General features: G+C 43.9%; 1 protein-coding gene across 2 annotated transcripts in view; it reads left to right on the top strand.

Moving 5' to 3' along the window:
• Positions 1 to 15838, top strand: part of irak1 (interleukin 1 receptor associated kinase 1) — a 58868-nt gene that overhangs the window by 38651 nt on the left and 4379 nt on the right. The window contains exons 9-12 of one of the 2 annotated variants that reach the window (XM_012968222.3): positions 3872 to 3940; positions 6785 to 7009; positions 8979 to 9543; positions 11658 to 11783. In XM_012968222.3, coding sequence (XP_012823676.1) covers positions 3872 to 3940; positions 6785 to 7009; positions 8979 to 9543; positions 11658 to 11783 — 985 coding nt within the window. Of the gene's footprint in view, positions 1 to 3871; positions 3941 to 6784; positions 7010 to 8978; positions 9691 to 11657; positions 11784 to 15838 lie in introns of those variants that run through there. The other variant, NM_001006712.1, reaches the window with a different exon arrangement.

Below are 15838 nucleotides of genomic sequence, written 5' to 3'. Positions count from 1 at the left end.
TTCTAGCGCCAGTTGATTGGATCCACTTATTTAGTGACCTCAACAGACGAGTTCTTATGGTTTATGATGCAAATCGGACATACTAAACATACCAGCCAGGTAACATTTAAAAGAGATATATAGCAAAAGTTAAATCCTCCTCACTCTGGGCTACAAAAGATAATTAACTTTAAAAATTGCCCCTTTCTTGGAGATCCACTTGTCCATGTCTGTGTTTCAGATAAGGGGTGGGTGTGCCCTAACAGTCTCTGCCAAAAGCACAGTAGAAAGGTGATAGCCAATCACATTCACATAGCCCTTCATTCACGCAAGACAGGTGTCCGTTCCCTAAGGCTGATGCCTGACAGAGCAGTTCAGTCACCCGCGATAAATCTCTGCTATCGTGCAGGTGACGAACAGCTCAGAAGTGATTTTCCACCGACAACAATAGGAGTTGCCGGTGGAAAGCCCTTTGCATCGCTTCCTGCAGGCAACTTTGCGCTATTTCGGAAAACAAAGCCATTTCGGATCGGTTAGACGCCTGCAATAGCAGAAATCTATTGCCAGTGACTGAACCACTCCATGGGTACTTACCCTAACAGGTCCAACTAGGTGCTGGTTGGTTTCTAGTGTACTGAGTGCCTCCAGCTCTGGTAAAGGAGGCAGCAGGAAGTAAAACAGATGGGCTGGGCTAGTAGGGTTTTGGGGGAATATCTCAATAAATCAGCCAAAACACATCTATTTTTTTTTTTTTTTTTTTAAAAACAGTCCTTCTATATTTTTCCTTTGTAAAGCAGCCTTCTTCCCTCTAGGAAACTTTGGAGCATTATTTTTCAATAGACACCCTAGGCTGAAGGCACAGGGTCCAGTGGCGTAACTATAGAGGAAGCAGACGCTGCAGTTGCGGGGGGCCCAGGGGATGGGAGGGCCCGAGCCAAGGGGTCTGTTGCTTATATGGCGGGAATGGGGGACATGAGGGATGGGGGGAGTTTGAAGAGGGGGGACATGAGGAGCAAGAGGGGCAGATAGGTAGTACTTGCGCATGAGTCGGGTCACTCTGAAGACATTTTTGTGGAGGGAGGCCCAGTGGGTTGTGAACCCACCCACGGAAACCTCCCTAAAGCAGCACCAGTTCTGGCAGTTCTTGATCTGAACACGCGGCGGCTGGGGACTGGGCAGTACTGGAGCCCTTTGCATCACAGTAATTAGGAGGCTGCTGGGGCAGTTTTAAGATTATTTTTCTGCAGATGAAAAAAATGCTGTCAGAGAACAGGCCCTGTGTGTGGCTGGAACTGAACCAGCAGCAGTCGGGTAGCAGAGTACAGATAAAGAGACCTAGCCGCAGTGTTTAAACAGCTGAGCCGATTCCTGCAGCGCACCTGCAGCTATGACTAAGTGGCCCCTTTTAGGCATGAAATGTGCCAGGATTTATTATCTCCCAACAAACACTTGATTATCCTTTACAAGTGGCTGCTGTTACATTCCCTTGTGAGGTTTCACCTTCTTGCTAATTGTAAGCTGTATCTTTGCCCCCGCTGCTGTGGCTTTAGGTGGTACCTACTGATCGACTGAGTATTTTCTATAGCACCAGCCTTAGCGCACGTCCGGCCATATTGTTCTTTGCTTATTAGAAACTCAAGGTAACACTGCTGATAATTTCCTATGGGGGCAGGCACTGCTAAAGTATGAAGTATGGAAACTCATTTGAATCCATTCTAATTTGTTTTTGGAAAAAGTTTTTTGTTCCTTATTAGGGAGCTGAAAGAAAAGTTAAAGCTTCCCATTCCTTTTTTTTGTTTTTGTTTTAATGTCTGGACAGATTAGGGGCTGAAGGTGGCCGCCTTAGGGGTCCAAGTTGATGCCACCCCCTGCCTCTCAGCCGGGTGCTGTTAACTGGTAACTTTCGCCTGCTGCCCCTGGAGGTAGTTCACCTCCAAATTAACATTTAGTATGTTATAGAATGAGCAATTTTTAGCAACTTTTCAGTTGGTTTTCATTTTGCTATTTTTTTTATAGTTTTCAAATTATTTGTCTTTCCAGTTTTTTATTGAGGTCACTGACTGTTCCAGGAAGCCAAAAAAATAAAGAGATGCTCTGTGAGGCTGCAATTTTCTATTCAGGCCTTTCCTATACATATATGTCTTACTTATACCACTGCTTGGCTGCTATGGTAATTTGAACCCTAGCAACCAGATAGCTGCTCAGATTCCAAACTGGATAGCTGCTGAACAAAAAGCTAAAGAGTTCAAAACCACATACAATAAAAAAATGAAGACCGGATGCAAATTGTTTCAGAATCTCTCTCTCTACAGCAAAGTAAAAGTTAATTAAAGGTGAACTTCCCCTTAATATTTAGTATATTAATGAATGGCCAATTCTATGCAACTTGGTCTTTATTATTTATTTTGTGTAGTTTTTGAATCATTTGCCTTCATTTTCTAACTTGGCTTTAATCAGCTTTAAAATGGGGGTCACTGACCCCAGCAGCCAAAAAACTGTGAGGCAGTTTTATAGTTATTGTTAATCTTTATTACTTATCTTTCTTTTTAGGCCCTCTTCTATTTATTGACCAATGTCTTATTCCGATTACTCCCTAGTTGCTAAGGTAATTTGGACCCTAGCAACTAGATTGCTGCTGAAACTTTAAACTGGAGAGCTGCCGAACAAAAATTAAATAATTAAAACCACTACAAATAAAGACCAGTTGCAAATAGTCTCAGAATATTATCCTCTACATAATACTGAAAGTTAACTCAAAGGTGAACAACCCTTTTAAGCTGCCAATTTGGCCCCTTCAGACCACGTTGGCAGCCCCAACAATGGCCCCGCCCAACTGATACCTGGCAGAAAATCAGGTAGGTATCGGACAGGTTTGATTTAGAACATATTGGCACATTGATGCATCCCTCAAGTCTCCGTAGGCCGCAATGCATGATCCCTAGCCCTAGATCAGCCAGATTTGGCAGAGCGTATTGGAGGCCAATCTGGGCCCAGATTCACTTGTTTGACAACCTCACCCAATAATTATATCTGGCTGTGCATGGTCCTCTTTACTGGCAGTTTGGACAGACAAGATCCAGTCATCTGAAAATCAATTTAGTAATACGTATTGTGATGCTGCTTGCTACAAACTGACCAGAGAAATGTCAGATGACCTTTTCCGTGCTCACTAACTTAATTTTCTGAGGAGAGCAATGAGAATTTGCTTTTATTACTAAATTAAAGTGCTTAAAATATTGCTCATAGTGTAAATTAGTATCATTTATATCATAAACCTGGTTTAAGATTGGGAGCCAGACCTCCGCAAAGGGCTGAAAAATCACTTTCCCTCCTTCATGGAACAGCGCCCTCTGGTGGTCACAGTCATGAGTCCTTGCTTGGCTTCACCAAATGATTCAAATTAGCGTGACACATATGGCACTGCTTGTGTTCTTCAGGGCAAGAAAATACACACACACTGTGTATTGCTATTTTCTAATTCTATAAAGGCTTGTTAATTGGCCCCGCAGTTACCGTTGCACTGGAAATTCCCATGGTGCTTTGTGGCAGACTAAATGTATCTCATGTCAGTCTAGGGGGACACAGTACCATGGGCTAAGCTATCTCCTTAAGGAGGCACAACAGCAAGAATCTGAGGATGGATTAAAATGGATACTGCTGGACCTTCAGCAAAAGCATTATAGGGTAATCTAAACTTTGAAAATTAGACATCAATCCCCCCCCCCCCCCCTTGGGCCCCTATACCTTCTGGCCTCTCTAGCAGTTACACATTCTGCTTCCTCTATAGATACCACCCTGACTCATTCCCTGTCCAATTAAATTGATATAATTTAGGAGCATTATCTCTTTGCTTCACTGTTGTAATTCTCTCTGCATGCTGTTTTTGTCATAGGTTCTACTGGAAAATCTGACGGGAAGGAAAGCTATAGAGAGTGACAGCAAGTCTCACACCAAGTATCTGGTAAGCGTCTGTCTGCCAATGAAATACAGGCAAACCTACCAACGTTTTAATAACTTCTCAAGGGTACATCAGTTTAGAAAGGCAAGTGTATACACTGACATTGGACTAGGAAAGGAATAGTAGATTTATGATTTATATCCAGAACCTCCTGGGCATCATTTTACCTCCTGCTGCGAAATATAAGAATCTAAAAAGTTACATTTGAGTTGCGTGACCCAGTTTTTGGCCTTGTGGTTTTATGTAGTATTGAAACATTTTGCTGACTTCTGATATCCTTACATTAACGGCAGGGGGTGCATTAAGCCCTTATACTTGCACGGCAGCTGTCATCGACTGAGGGTTCTACCCTGAATACAGAAAGGAAGTGGGAGTGTAAACAAACACACTGTCGGTTAAGATATTGTTCATATGACATTTCCTGGGCTGAGTTTAAGGTTTATGCTGTAGAGTTAAAAAATACTCATGTTTTGGTTATTAATTCCCTGGGGGGACTATGACACTTCTTTCAGGGAAAGGAATGAGAAAATCACTAGGTTGATGCAGTGGGTTAAAGGGATACTGTCATGATTTTTATGGTATACATTTTATTTATAAATTACACTGATTACATAGCAAATAATTCACTCTACCATTTAAAATGTTATTCTAGAACCAACAATTGTATTTCATTTAGTTGTAATATTGGTGTGTAGGCAGCCATCTCAGTGCATTGTGCCTGAGTCTGAGCTTTCAGAAGGAACCAGCGCTACATATTAGAACTGCTTTCAGATTAACTATTGTTTCTTCTGCCCCCATGTAACTGGAGGAGTCCCAAGCCAGACTTGGATTTCTTACTATTGAATGCTATTCTGATACCTACTGGAAGCTGATATCTTGCTCCCTTCCCATTGTTCTGCTGATTGGCTGCTGGGAGGGGGAAAGGCTCAATTTATTTAAGTTGTTATATTTACCTAAATTTATACACCCATTTTGGAACTCGCCAATCTACATAACCAGTTAGGTCAAGAACATCAATAATGAACTAATCTTCTTCATTGGGGCCCATAAATCCCCAAGACTAGCATGGCTTAAGGTGACTATTCACTCGTTTGGCAAGATCGCCAAGCAAGCAGATCATCTCCTAATATGGCCACCTAAGGGTGGGCAGTTTTGGGCTCTAGCACCAAACGATCAAAATAAATGGCGGGCATATGAGCTGCCAGATCAGGGACTGCATCAACGAGCCGATGCTGTCCCAGATCCGTTAGAAAAATCAAACCCGCGCAATAGAGATCTGGCCAATTTTGGGTTAGATGCCTATCGGGGAGGCCTGTCGGTGGTGCCCATACACGGGCAGATAAGCTGCTGAATTGGTCTAAAGGACCTTGATGAGATTTTGAACTTACTTGTTTTGTTACTCTCAGCTGAGGCGTGCATTCTATGCACAATTTAGAACATATCAGCTCACACCTACACTGCTGGCATGGGAAGCCAGACTTTGGGCTCCAGCCCCCTCTAAATTATTGTCTAACTGTATAACATAATCCAATCCTTTTACCCAGCTCCATTTGACAAAGCAAAACAGAATTGGTTGCCCATTATTCCCTCCTTAGATGAAGACCAATGGGAGAAAGCCACAGATAACTTATACGGCTTTCTTATATAACTCAGGGACAGAATGGTCCAATTTAAGATGAGCCATGGGTAGAGTAGGAGGAGACAAATGTATGAGATGCAGTATGGGAGCAGCAGGAATCTGCCACCTGACTGGGCACCCGATATCCCCAGGGTAGCATTATATTGGACGGAAGTCACCAGCTACATTAATGAATGTTTTTTCCCTTCCTGGAATAAGATCTCCTGAGACCTGTTTGTTGGGTATAATAGATGAGACAGTGCCCTTACAAAAATCTAGAACACTACTGTGTATGTTCTATGCAGAAAAGTTGATCATGAAATGGATGAGCCCCAATTCTCCTACACTCGAACAGTGGGTTTAACTAATAAATGGTACACTACCCCTGATCAAACTGACATACAATGCGCAGGGCCTGGAAAATTTTAGAAAATATGGGAACCATGGTTAGATGCCAACCCTCATATAACCCTACCAGATGACTGAACCCTATGTATAACCTGGGGTACACCTGATAACTTAATGCGACATATCTTTCCTTTGCTCTAGAAATGTCACTGTGAATATGATGTAAACAATTGTACCCAACCTTGATGTAAGCACTAAACATGTCTGTTAATGAGCTGCCATGTAGTAATTATCTGTATTATTTACTAATCAGCCTTATACTGTGATATTTATATTCAGTCCCTAAGCGCGGGTAAGTGACAGCAGCACAAAACATGTGCGGTGAATCAGCAGTAAGGAAGATGGGGGGAGGTACTGGAGGCATCTTTGGGGGCACAGATCTACCCTGCTAAAGGGCTGTGGTTGGGGTGGTACAGAAGCACGAAACATAATGTACATTTCTGTCTTACTTATTTAATTAGGCTGTAGTTCTCCTTTATTTCCTGGGGACCCCAGACGGTATAGAGGCCTAGCTGGACCTTGTTGCTGAGAATGCAGTTGCCTTCAGTACACTGGCATTTCAAACCTTATCTGTTATGGTATATACAGAGCCTGCCTTATGACGTGTGGCCAGGCACAGGTCGGAATGCACCACACTTTTCTTATGCTGGTCCATACTGTAACACACATAGGGATCATAGAGTGAGTAAGGAGTCACATAAAAGGTGGTCTTTTTCTGTCTGTCCCTGGGAATCTCCTTGTAGAATTTCCTGTAGTGTCCCCTAATATTTATAAGGTTAATAACACTGAATTGCTTTTCACCCAGCTCCCTTCTCTTGCAGAAGGATCTAGTGAAGGAAGAAGAGTGCAAGGATGAGGAGGAGGAAGAAAAAGGAGCCAGCATGGCAAGTGGAGCAGAAGCCAAGCTAGCACGGGTGGCAGCACGCATATGCCAATATCACCTAGATTTCAGAGTATGGCAGCACGCTAAAGAAGTAACGCAGGAACTCTCACAACTGGCGTGTCGGTGTCTGGGACGTCAAAAGAAGAGACCGAATATGCAGGAGGTACTGTATTCTTCTGTGTTTGGTAAATCAGCCTCTAAAAGTTCTGTACAATTGAATAGAGACCTGGGGAGTTCTCTCAAAAGCTCTGCTTTTGAATAAAAATACATCTCTACACATAAGCCCTGTGAGTGCGGTATTTTGGACTTTGTACCTGCTACTTAAACTAGCCAAGTCAAGTGGCTGAGACCACTTAGTTTTATACACAGGATCATATTGTAGAGTTCTAATAGACCTCCAAAGGGGGGGTTTGCCAAAACCCAACAAAGTTTAGAGAGAATAACCCATAAAAGCTGGACTGTGACTGCTCTGTGCAGAAATGCAGACTACCTCAACATTTCTTAATAAGTTTCTTAGCAGAAACAGTGAATTGTTAAGGTATAGCAGGGTGGCACTATATGCAAAAGCGGCATAATATTGTGCACATGAAACATTATCAAAAGAACACTTTGCCTTTGAAAATGCCAGGTGTGCACAGGCAGTTGTATGGGTTGTACCAGATCAGCAAAATCCTGGTTCATGAAAGCCTTTGAACCATACATTACCCCTCAAGCACAGAGCTTCTCTACATTAAAGGGGATCTCTATCCAAAAGATGTTTTTGCATAATGAAATTCTAAGCAACTTTCCAGTATACATTTATGAGACATTTTTAATGGCTTTAAAGCTATTTGTAAATGTAATTGCTGCTGTTTATATCCTCTGCACTGCTGGCCGACTCCTAGAATGATGTTGCCATAACCAGCTGACTAACAGAACCTGGAGGAGAACTACTGCTAATTGTTTAAAAAAAACAGACACTACTTTCAGTGGTAAATACATTTACTAACAAGCTTAAACCAGTGAAAATGTATAATGAATGTATATTGGGAAGTTGCATAGAAGTACGTTTTATATTAATTATGCAATAAAACCCTTTTTTGGTACAGTAACACTTTACAGGGACTGAATCCTAATTATTTTTTTTTATGAAACAAGTTAAAAGTTTAGTTTTGTGTTCAGATTTGATGTAGTTAATAATACAAATTGCTTGGGGCCGGCCATATTGCTTATCTTTGCTGAGCCATACTTCATCAGCTGTAATAGAACAGCACCATCTAGTGATAAAAACATATTACCCAAAGAATGGACTGTGCCATATAGCCCCTGCAGGGCTAACTTTAGACATGTAGCCAGATTTGTATCAAGCTATATTGGGGCAATACTACTTGGTCCAGAGCTCTACCTGTCTACCCCTCCACCTCCCCATTCATTTGCTCTCAAACCAACTCCTGGGGCATTCACAAGGAAAGGCCACACAGCCCACCTTGGTTCACACTTAGTTCAACTGTTTTCTACCCCCCCCCCAACTGCACCTCCCCCAGCCTGCCCCTTGTTCTGGCCCTACAGCTATTGCAATCTTCCTAATGTGTGTATGTGTGTGGGTACAGCATATAAAAAGGCCACTGCCTCCATGACACAGCTGTATGGAAGTCACTGCTGGAATAACTTGGACAGTAGAGGAAGCGCTTTAGTTAAGCTTGACCAAGCATAGGGTTAAGCTGGCCATACACGCACCGATAATATCGTACGAAACCTCGTTTCGTACGATATTCGGTGCATGTATGGCATGTCGGCGAGCCGACCGATATCACAGGAAGCTGCTGAAATCAGTCGACTCGCCGATCGGCCAGGTTATAAAATGGTCGCACGAAACATCGTCAGATGGTCGCACGAAACATTGTCAGATCGCCACGTGTGTGGCCACCTTTACTCTATGTGGGAATCTGTACAGTAGCCCCTTGCATTGTTATTTTATATCCAGCCTCTGCTTCCCTGAATAGGTTCTAGGTTATATTTTATTACTGATGGTTTCAAGCCATGTTTTGCTAGGGCTTTACTTGCCCTTTAAAATAATCTCTTTAACAATATCTTTATTCATTGAAGTCCAGTCATTTCGCTGGTTAACTGTTTGATTTGCTTTGCTTTCCTAGGTCTTTCTCACCCTAAAGCGGCTACAAGAGCATCTCCACCGACGACATTTGGGAAAGGGTCATGGAATTTCTTTTACTCCACCTTGCGTATCCACCAGGCGAGGATTTTCCCCCATACATGAGCTGGCATCTAGTGTCCAGGATTTGCCTCTCACCCCTGAGGAAAACACAGACAAATATACTCCCTGTGGGCTTTCAGTTAAGGGCAGTGTTCAACCCTACACCCCAGCTCACACCCAGCACCAGGCCAAAGTGGACAGTTTATGCAGTTCATTTTCCTGCCAAAGCCTCAAAACATTTCGGGGCGCTCAGAACACACCAGTGGAGAGTGATGAAAGCTTCCCAGATTTTAGTGGCTCTGATAATTCAGCGGGACCAAGTGACCAACATATTCTCTACCCCAGCGGAGTGCAAGGGAGCATATCGCCTGTATTACCAAGGGTATCTGTCCAGGACCCAATTCCTCCTGTGCAGTACCAGAACCAATTAGCAGTTCAGCCCAGGCAGAGACATTACTGCAATGAACTGTCAGGAAGTGGCAGCTCAACATCAGGGGCATCCCAAGGTAGGCCCAGGGGGCGAGCAACACATTTTGAAGAACACGTGGCAGCACTATTGGTGCTTTAGGGATTGTTACAAAAAATCATTCTATGTACAGAACCTATCCCCTTTGTATTTCTGTTATGGAAATATCAAAGTTAATTAGTTCCCACTTCTTTGTTTTGCTCTCGTTTCTTTTCGTGTAGTTTCAGTCTTGCATAAGACTCCATTGCTCTCTGTAGGCTGAGCTCAACCATCCTCATCAACTTCAATATCCCTCTTGTACTGTTATACTGCCCTTTCAAAAAGCTAGTAACAGGGTATAGCCTGAGGGCCCCTAGGGCTTGGTCTGACTTAGTTGAGTGTAGAAAGTTGAAAGAGGGTGGTGATTACTTTCATCCCCCCTCCCATACCTTCTGCATAGAGCCACCATAAAACTTTGCCAGCAGAGCATATTGGCTCATTAAAAAAACATTATACCCTATTTAAAAGTTAAGTTACATATTCACTTGCCTACTGTGGTTCCCAAACTGGCCCTCTAAGGTAGGCCCAACACTGTTGAAGGGGTCCTACTATAAAGGCCAATTAGGAGGATGATTGCTTATACAGGTATGGGTCTTGTTATCCAGAATGCTCGGGACCTGATGTTTTTCGAATAAGGGATCTTTCTACTAAAAATGTAAACATTAAATCCAATCCAAAAGGATTGTTTTGCCTCCAATAAGGATTAATTATATCATATTTAGTATGAAGTACAAGGTATTGTTTTATTATTACAAAGAAAAAGGAAATCGTTTTTAAAAAATTGAATGTGTTTTGCTTATAATGGAGTCCATAGGTGGCTTTCCCATAATTCAGAACTTTCTGGATAATAGGTTTCCAGATAACAGTATACCCTGTATACTGTCCTGAATATCCCGTTTACTATAGAAGAGCGACTGTTACTATCATATTACGGGTTATGGGGGGGCAGAACACAAAATCAACCTTCAACAGGAGTCTGAACCTGTCTGTAAATCTGCAGGTTTGTATTTGTTTGAACTAATTTCATTAAATTACATCACTTGTATTGTGACAGGAAGCAGCCCAGGATGCCAGTAAATGAGTTGTGAGCCTGCATGGGCACATTCATTTGTGGGGTGCAGCTCTCTTGATAGAGACCTGTGCAGGGGCTTATTTTAATTGGATGTGATAGGGAACTGTAAGCTCCAATGGGCAGGGACTGTTGAATGAATAAAGGCTTTCCACCCACCAAGAGGATTGATTGAGCCTTCAGCACTAGGTCAAGCAAGACCATTGCCCTGGCACTATACACTTGCCAGCGTTAGCAACCAACTCAGCCACAGTCATCAACTTACTGAACCATATATATGGCCCAAAAAATGTCCTGCTAGGCCAATATCCGGCCAGGGATCAGTCAGATATGTATGAGGCAGGTTGGAATTGCATTTGCCCTTTGATATTATCCTGCATAGGCCCCTGTATGATGCAGTCATTTGTTCAGTCATTGGTTCAAACAGCTGAATGAGCCCAATTTGGCCCACTACCACAGTGACCACATCGCGCACATCTGTTCATTTTGGGACCTTGGCCAACTTAACAGATGAACTTAATCTTTAAGTTAACTATTTAAATAGGTTTATGTTCTGCTCTTCCACCTCTTTCCGACTTTTAAACGGGGGTCACTGACCCCAGCAGCCACAACACTATTGCTCTGTGAGGCTACAATTTTATTGTTACTGTTACTTTTTATTCCTTATTGGAAATTGGACCGTAGCAACCAGATAAATGCTGAAATACCAAGCTAGAGGGCTACTAAACCAAAAGCTGAATAACTATAATAAAAAAACAAAAAAAACAATTGCAGATTGTCTGATAATGTCACTGGCCACATCCTACTAAAAGTTAGTTCATAGGTAAACTACTCCTTAAATTAAAAATGTTTGCCACTTTGAAGCCATTTTTTTTAAAATTCAAAATTAAAAAAATAGTTCATAACAAGCATGTAAGTATTCCCTGGGGGCTTAGTGTATATTGAGCGCGGCTGTGCTTTTCCTGATTGGCACACAGTCAGCCCTGATGTCTGACATCACTTTCCTCATCTGAACACTGTTTCCCTTCTCTCTTTTTTTCCCCTAGCTATCTTTGTGCCACATCACCAGATCGTCATAAATCCAGCCAAGCAGAGATTCGTGGAGCAGCTGGCACTGTATGATCAGGGGAAAATAAACAGCCTAGAGCTTCTCTCATCTGGAATGAGTCCAGGTAACCAGCTAAAGAGCAGCCTCCTGACCCTGCCCCTCCCTGTCACTGCAGCCTGCCAGCAAATACGCACCATCTAAAGCCCATGCATTCCTTGGAACAGGCCGCATTTATTTCAGCCCTTGGAAAGGAGCAACCAGCCAGCGACAAGAATTGTATTCATGGCCGCGCTGCTGTGAACTTCAACTTCCAACCAACATTTGGTGGTGGGGGGAGCTAGGGCCTTGGGCTTTGCTCTCCAGTTACGAGCGTACAATACTTACTAAAAAGGACCACTTTTAGTTCACATTTTTACTTTAGAAATATCACGAGATGAATTTGTAATTTTTTTGGCACTTCCTTTCTTTCTATAGTTTCTTTCTATAGTTTTTATAAAGTTTGCAGATTAGTTTTGCAAAGGATGCCATTGTTCTTCTACTCTTTGGCCAGAACCTTCCTTGCCACATACACTTCCTATATTGTCATAATTCCCTTACAACGAACAATGTCCTATATGCCATGTAGTTCCCAGTATACCTAAAATGGCACATGAGCAAATATTGCTTTAATGGGCCTTTGGGCTGAGCTCCCAGGAATTCCTGGGCCTGCCTTATAAAGCAGAGTAGTGCAGCATTGTTTGGCAGACTCTATAGGGCTTATTTATATGTAGTAATTTTGCTGAATCACATGCAAATGCGGTAGGTGCCAGTGCAATTGTGTCAGGCACATCCCCCTCCCCTTGCAACCTCAATAATGCTGGAATTCTGGGGAGGGAAAACACTGCATTATGGAGGAAAAAATATGATGATTGTGCTCCCAATTGCACTTTGTTCACTGCATTTGAAGACATACATGAGCCCTTATGTCTGCCCGTATGACAAATAGAGATTTTAGGCTTCTGGTAAAGGAGCCTGTGTGCGGGATACCAGGACCCAACTGACTACCAGTGCGCATTCTTACTTACTGATCTGGGGGGGGGGCTGCATATATATTCAGAATATGATGTCTGCCATCCCCACAGCACTACTCTGCTTTCTTAGTTCAGGTACGGTTTTTGTTTAATTTGTATGGCATTCTTATTTATAGAAGGAGATACTCTGATATTTACTGGATCATTGCCTTCCTTAATAATGCTTGCTATTTCTCTTTCATTTCAGAGGGACACAGGCACCAAAGGGTTAACACCAACTTCCGGGAGGAAAGGACACTAAAAGAACAAGCGCTGACGGCCCTCCCAGGGGGCAAGGCTGCCTCTCCCAACAGGCTACACCCCCCTGTGGGGGCTGGAACTGCCCAGATCTTTTAGTGTCCTTATGGGAGGAAGAATCAACACTCCTTTAGGCAGTTTTTATACTTAATTCACTTTTATTTAAATTGTATTTTACCCTTCTTTACAGGATCTCTGGGGCAGGAATTACGGCCCCCACAGGTTTTTTCTGCTATCATTCAGGCCAGCACTGTACTTGGGCCCTTCTAGGCTGCACTAGCCCCCCCACCCCCCCAAAAAATATACACTATGGCAGATCCTACCAAGGAGGGCCCCAGGTTGCACTCTGCACATGCACCTTCCAAGAATCCTGTTACAACACAGGTTTCTTTTCTTGCTTGCCCATTGAACACTCTGAGGCTTTATGTGCTCCCTGTGCACGTCCTGTTCCTCCAATGTCTTCTGGCTCCACTGATGCTCCAGGCTCTTTGACCTCCATGCCTGAACTTCCTTGGGCCCACGAACTAGCTCATTCATTTGCCTCCCTACAGAGCTTTGCCAGACTTCCAGACTTCTTGGTTATACTGCTTGACCAACTTGCTTCCCAGCCAGCCTGCTATGGGCGTCTTGGGCAAACTCAAAGCCCCAACCATTCCTACACTTCCAGACTCTGACGAAGAATCTGAACTCGCTGAGGAAGGACAACTTTTGTAAGGTTCATCCGATGAGGACACCCCTTAAACAGCCAATGAGTCCCCTTCCTCATCTGACATTGATGGTCTAATTGATGACGTCTTACCAACCCTTAACTTGTCCACCCCTAGCTCTGCAGATCATTTTAAGGATCTTTTCAAGATAGAAAAAGACTTCTAGAGTCTTCCCCTCACATGAACAGTCCTCAAGGTAGAATGGGCCTTCCCAGATCGCAAGGCCAACACCTCCTGTCATTTTTCTCTCCTTTACCCCTTTCCTAAGGAGGACATGGATCTGTGATCCCTCTCTCCCACGGTGGTCTTCCCCTATCTCTATATTATCCAAGTCTGCCACAATGCTGGTCCCTGATACCGCTGGCTTTAAAGATCCCATAGATAAGAAGCTAGAAGGGTTCTGTAAATCCATCTTTTTCGCCTCAGGCGCTTCTCCTGCTTTTGCTCCTTTTGTCCCAAACAGACCAAGCAGTCTTATTAGGACAAATCCTCTTCCTTCAAGGGGAAGGCAGAGTTTCTGCGACCCAACAAGATTCCTGTCTTTCCCTGCCCCCCCCCCCCCCCCCCCCCCCACCAAATCTTTCTTGCCAATCTTGCCATATTTCTCCCACCAACAAGCGGGAGTCATAGTTCCTGTATCCAAAGATTGCATCTCAAAAAAGGACAGAGGCATCTGGCCCATCCTGGACCACAAAAATCTCAATCGCTTTGTCAGGCGATTCACCTTTCAGGTGGAGTCCATCCACTCAGTCATTGCAGCAATGGGAACCTGGGGAGTTTCCTTCCTCCATAGATATCAAAGACAACTACCTACATGTCCCCATCCACAGTGCCCACCACCACTTCCTCTGATTTGCCCTCCTAGGGAAATGCTTCCAGTTTGTGGCCCTACCTTTCAGCCTTGGACCGCACTACTCATCAAGGCCCCCAACCTCTGCCAGAACCTCACCAATATGATTGACTAGGATCCCTCCCCCATCACTTCAACTTAGCCTATATCCTTGGGTTCCTTCAGCAGGGTATAGACAAGGGTCTTCACCTGGCCTCTCTCAAAACCCAGGTCTCAGCCCTCTCTGTATTACTCCAATACCAGATTATTCTGGACACTCATGTCAAGACATTGCTCATTTAGCCCCCTCCTATCCGTCCACCCACTCCGGGCTGGGACCTCAATCTTGTTCTTTATATCCTCCAGGGGCCCCCGTTTGAGCCCCTTGCCATAGCATCTGAGACACTTCTCACATGGAAGACCACCTTCCTTCTCATCATCACTTGGGCTTTCAGCCCTGTCCTGCCAATCCCTATTTTGTACCTTCCATCAACGCAGAAAATTCTCAGGCCCACCCCTTTGTTCTTACTTAAGGTGGTCTACTTCGATCGAAACCAGCACATTTTGTCCCCTCCTTTTGCCCTCCCCCAAAAAATCCTAAGGAGGTAGCAATTCATTCCCTGGATGTCGTCAGGGCTTTGAAATTTTACATCCAGAGATCAGCAACCTTCAGAAAGTCAGATGCCCTTCTTGTCATCATCTCATCTCGCAAGGGTTTACGTGCTTTCAAGACCACCCTTGCCAGGTGGATCAAAGGCACTGTTACCAGAGCCTATCAGATTGCAGGCAAGCCCTGTCCTCTCAGAGTCACAGCCTACTCAACCAGATCTCGGGCCACTTCATGGGCAGCAAAGAACCTTGCCTCTGTGGAGCAAATTTGCAAGGCTGCCACCTGGTCCTCTATCCATACCATACCATACACGATTTAACCAGGTGCACATAGTACCCTTTGCGGACGCTGCCTTCGGCAGAAAGGTGCTGCAGGTAGCACTACAGGCTCAGCCATGATTCAGAATGCCACTCTAATTCTATCTTGGGATTGCTCTTGGACATCCCTTCAGTGCCTCTGTCCCCTTGAAATTAAAGAGAAAGAGGGATTTTTATCTTACCTGTAAATTCCTTTTCTCTCTTCATTGAAACGGGAACACAGTATAGTCTTCCTGCCTGTCAAGATAATGGCTTCCTGGACTCATGTTTCTGCAATCTCCCTTGGCCCTTATTGTTGGGAGTCTCCCGTACCTTTTGCCTTCCGGAGCACTCCTCTGACCCCTTTCGTGCAGGGCTGGGTGTACAAAGTTGCCAAGGCACAGTTTTTACAGACCAGTTATAGTTCCTA

This window comes from Xenopus tropicalis, chromosome 8, assembly GCF_000004195.4.
Source record: "Xenopus tropicalis strain Nigerian chromosome 8, UCB_Xtro_10.0, whole genome shotgun sequence".
NCBI lineage: Eukaryota > Metazoa > Chordata > Amphibia > Anura > Pipidae > Xenopus > Xenopus tropicalis.
This window is presented reverse-complemented; position numbering and strand designations above follow the sequence as displayed.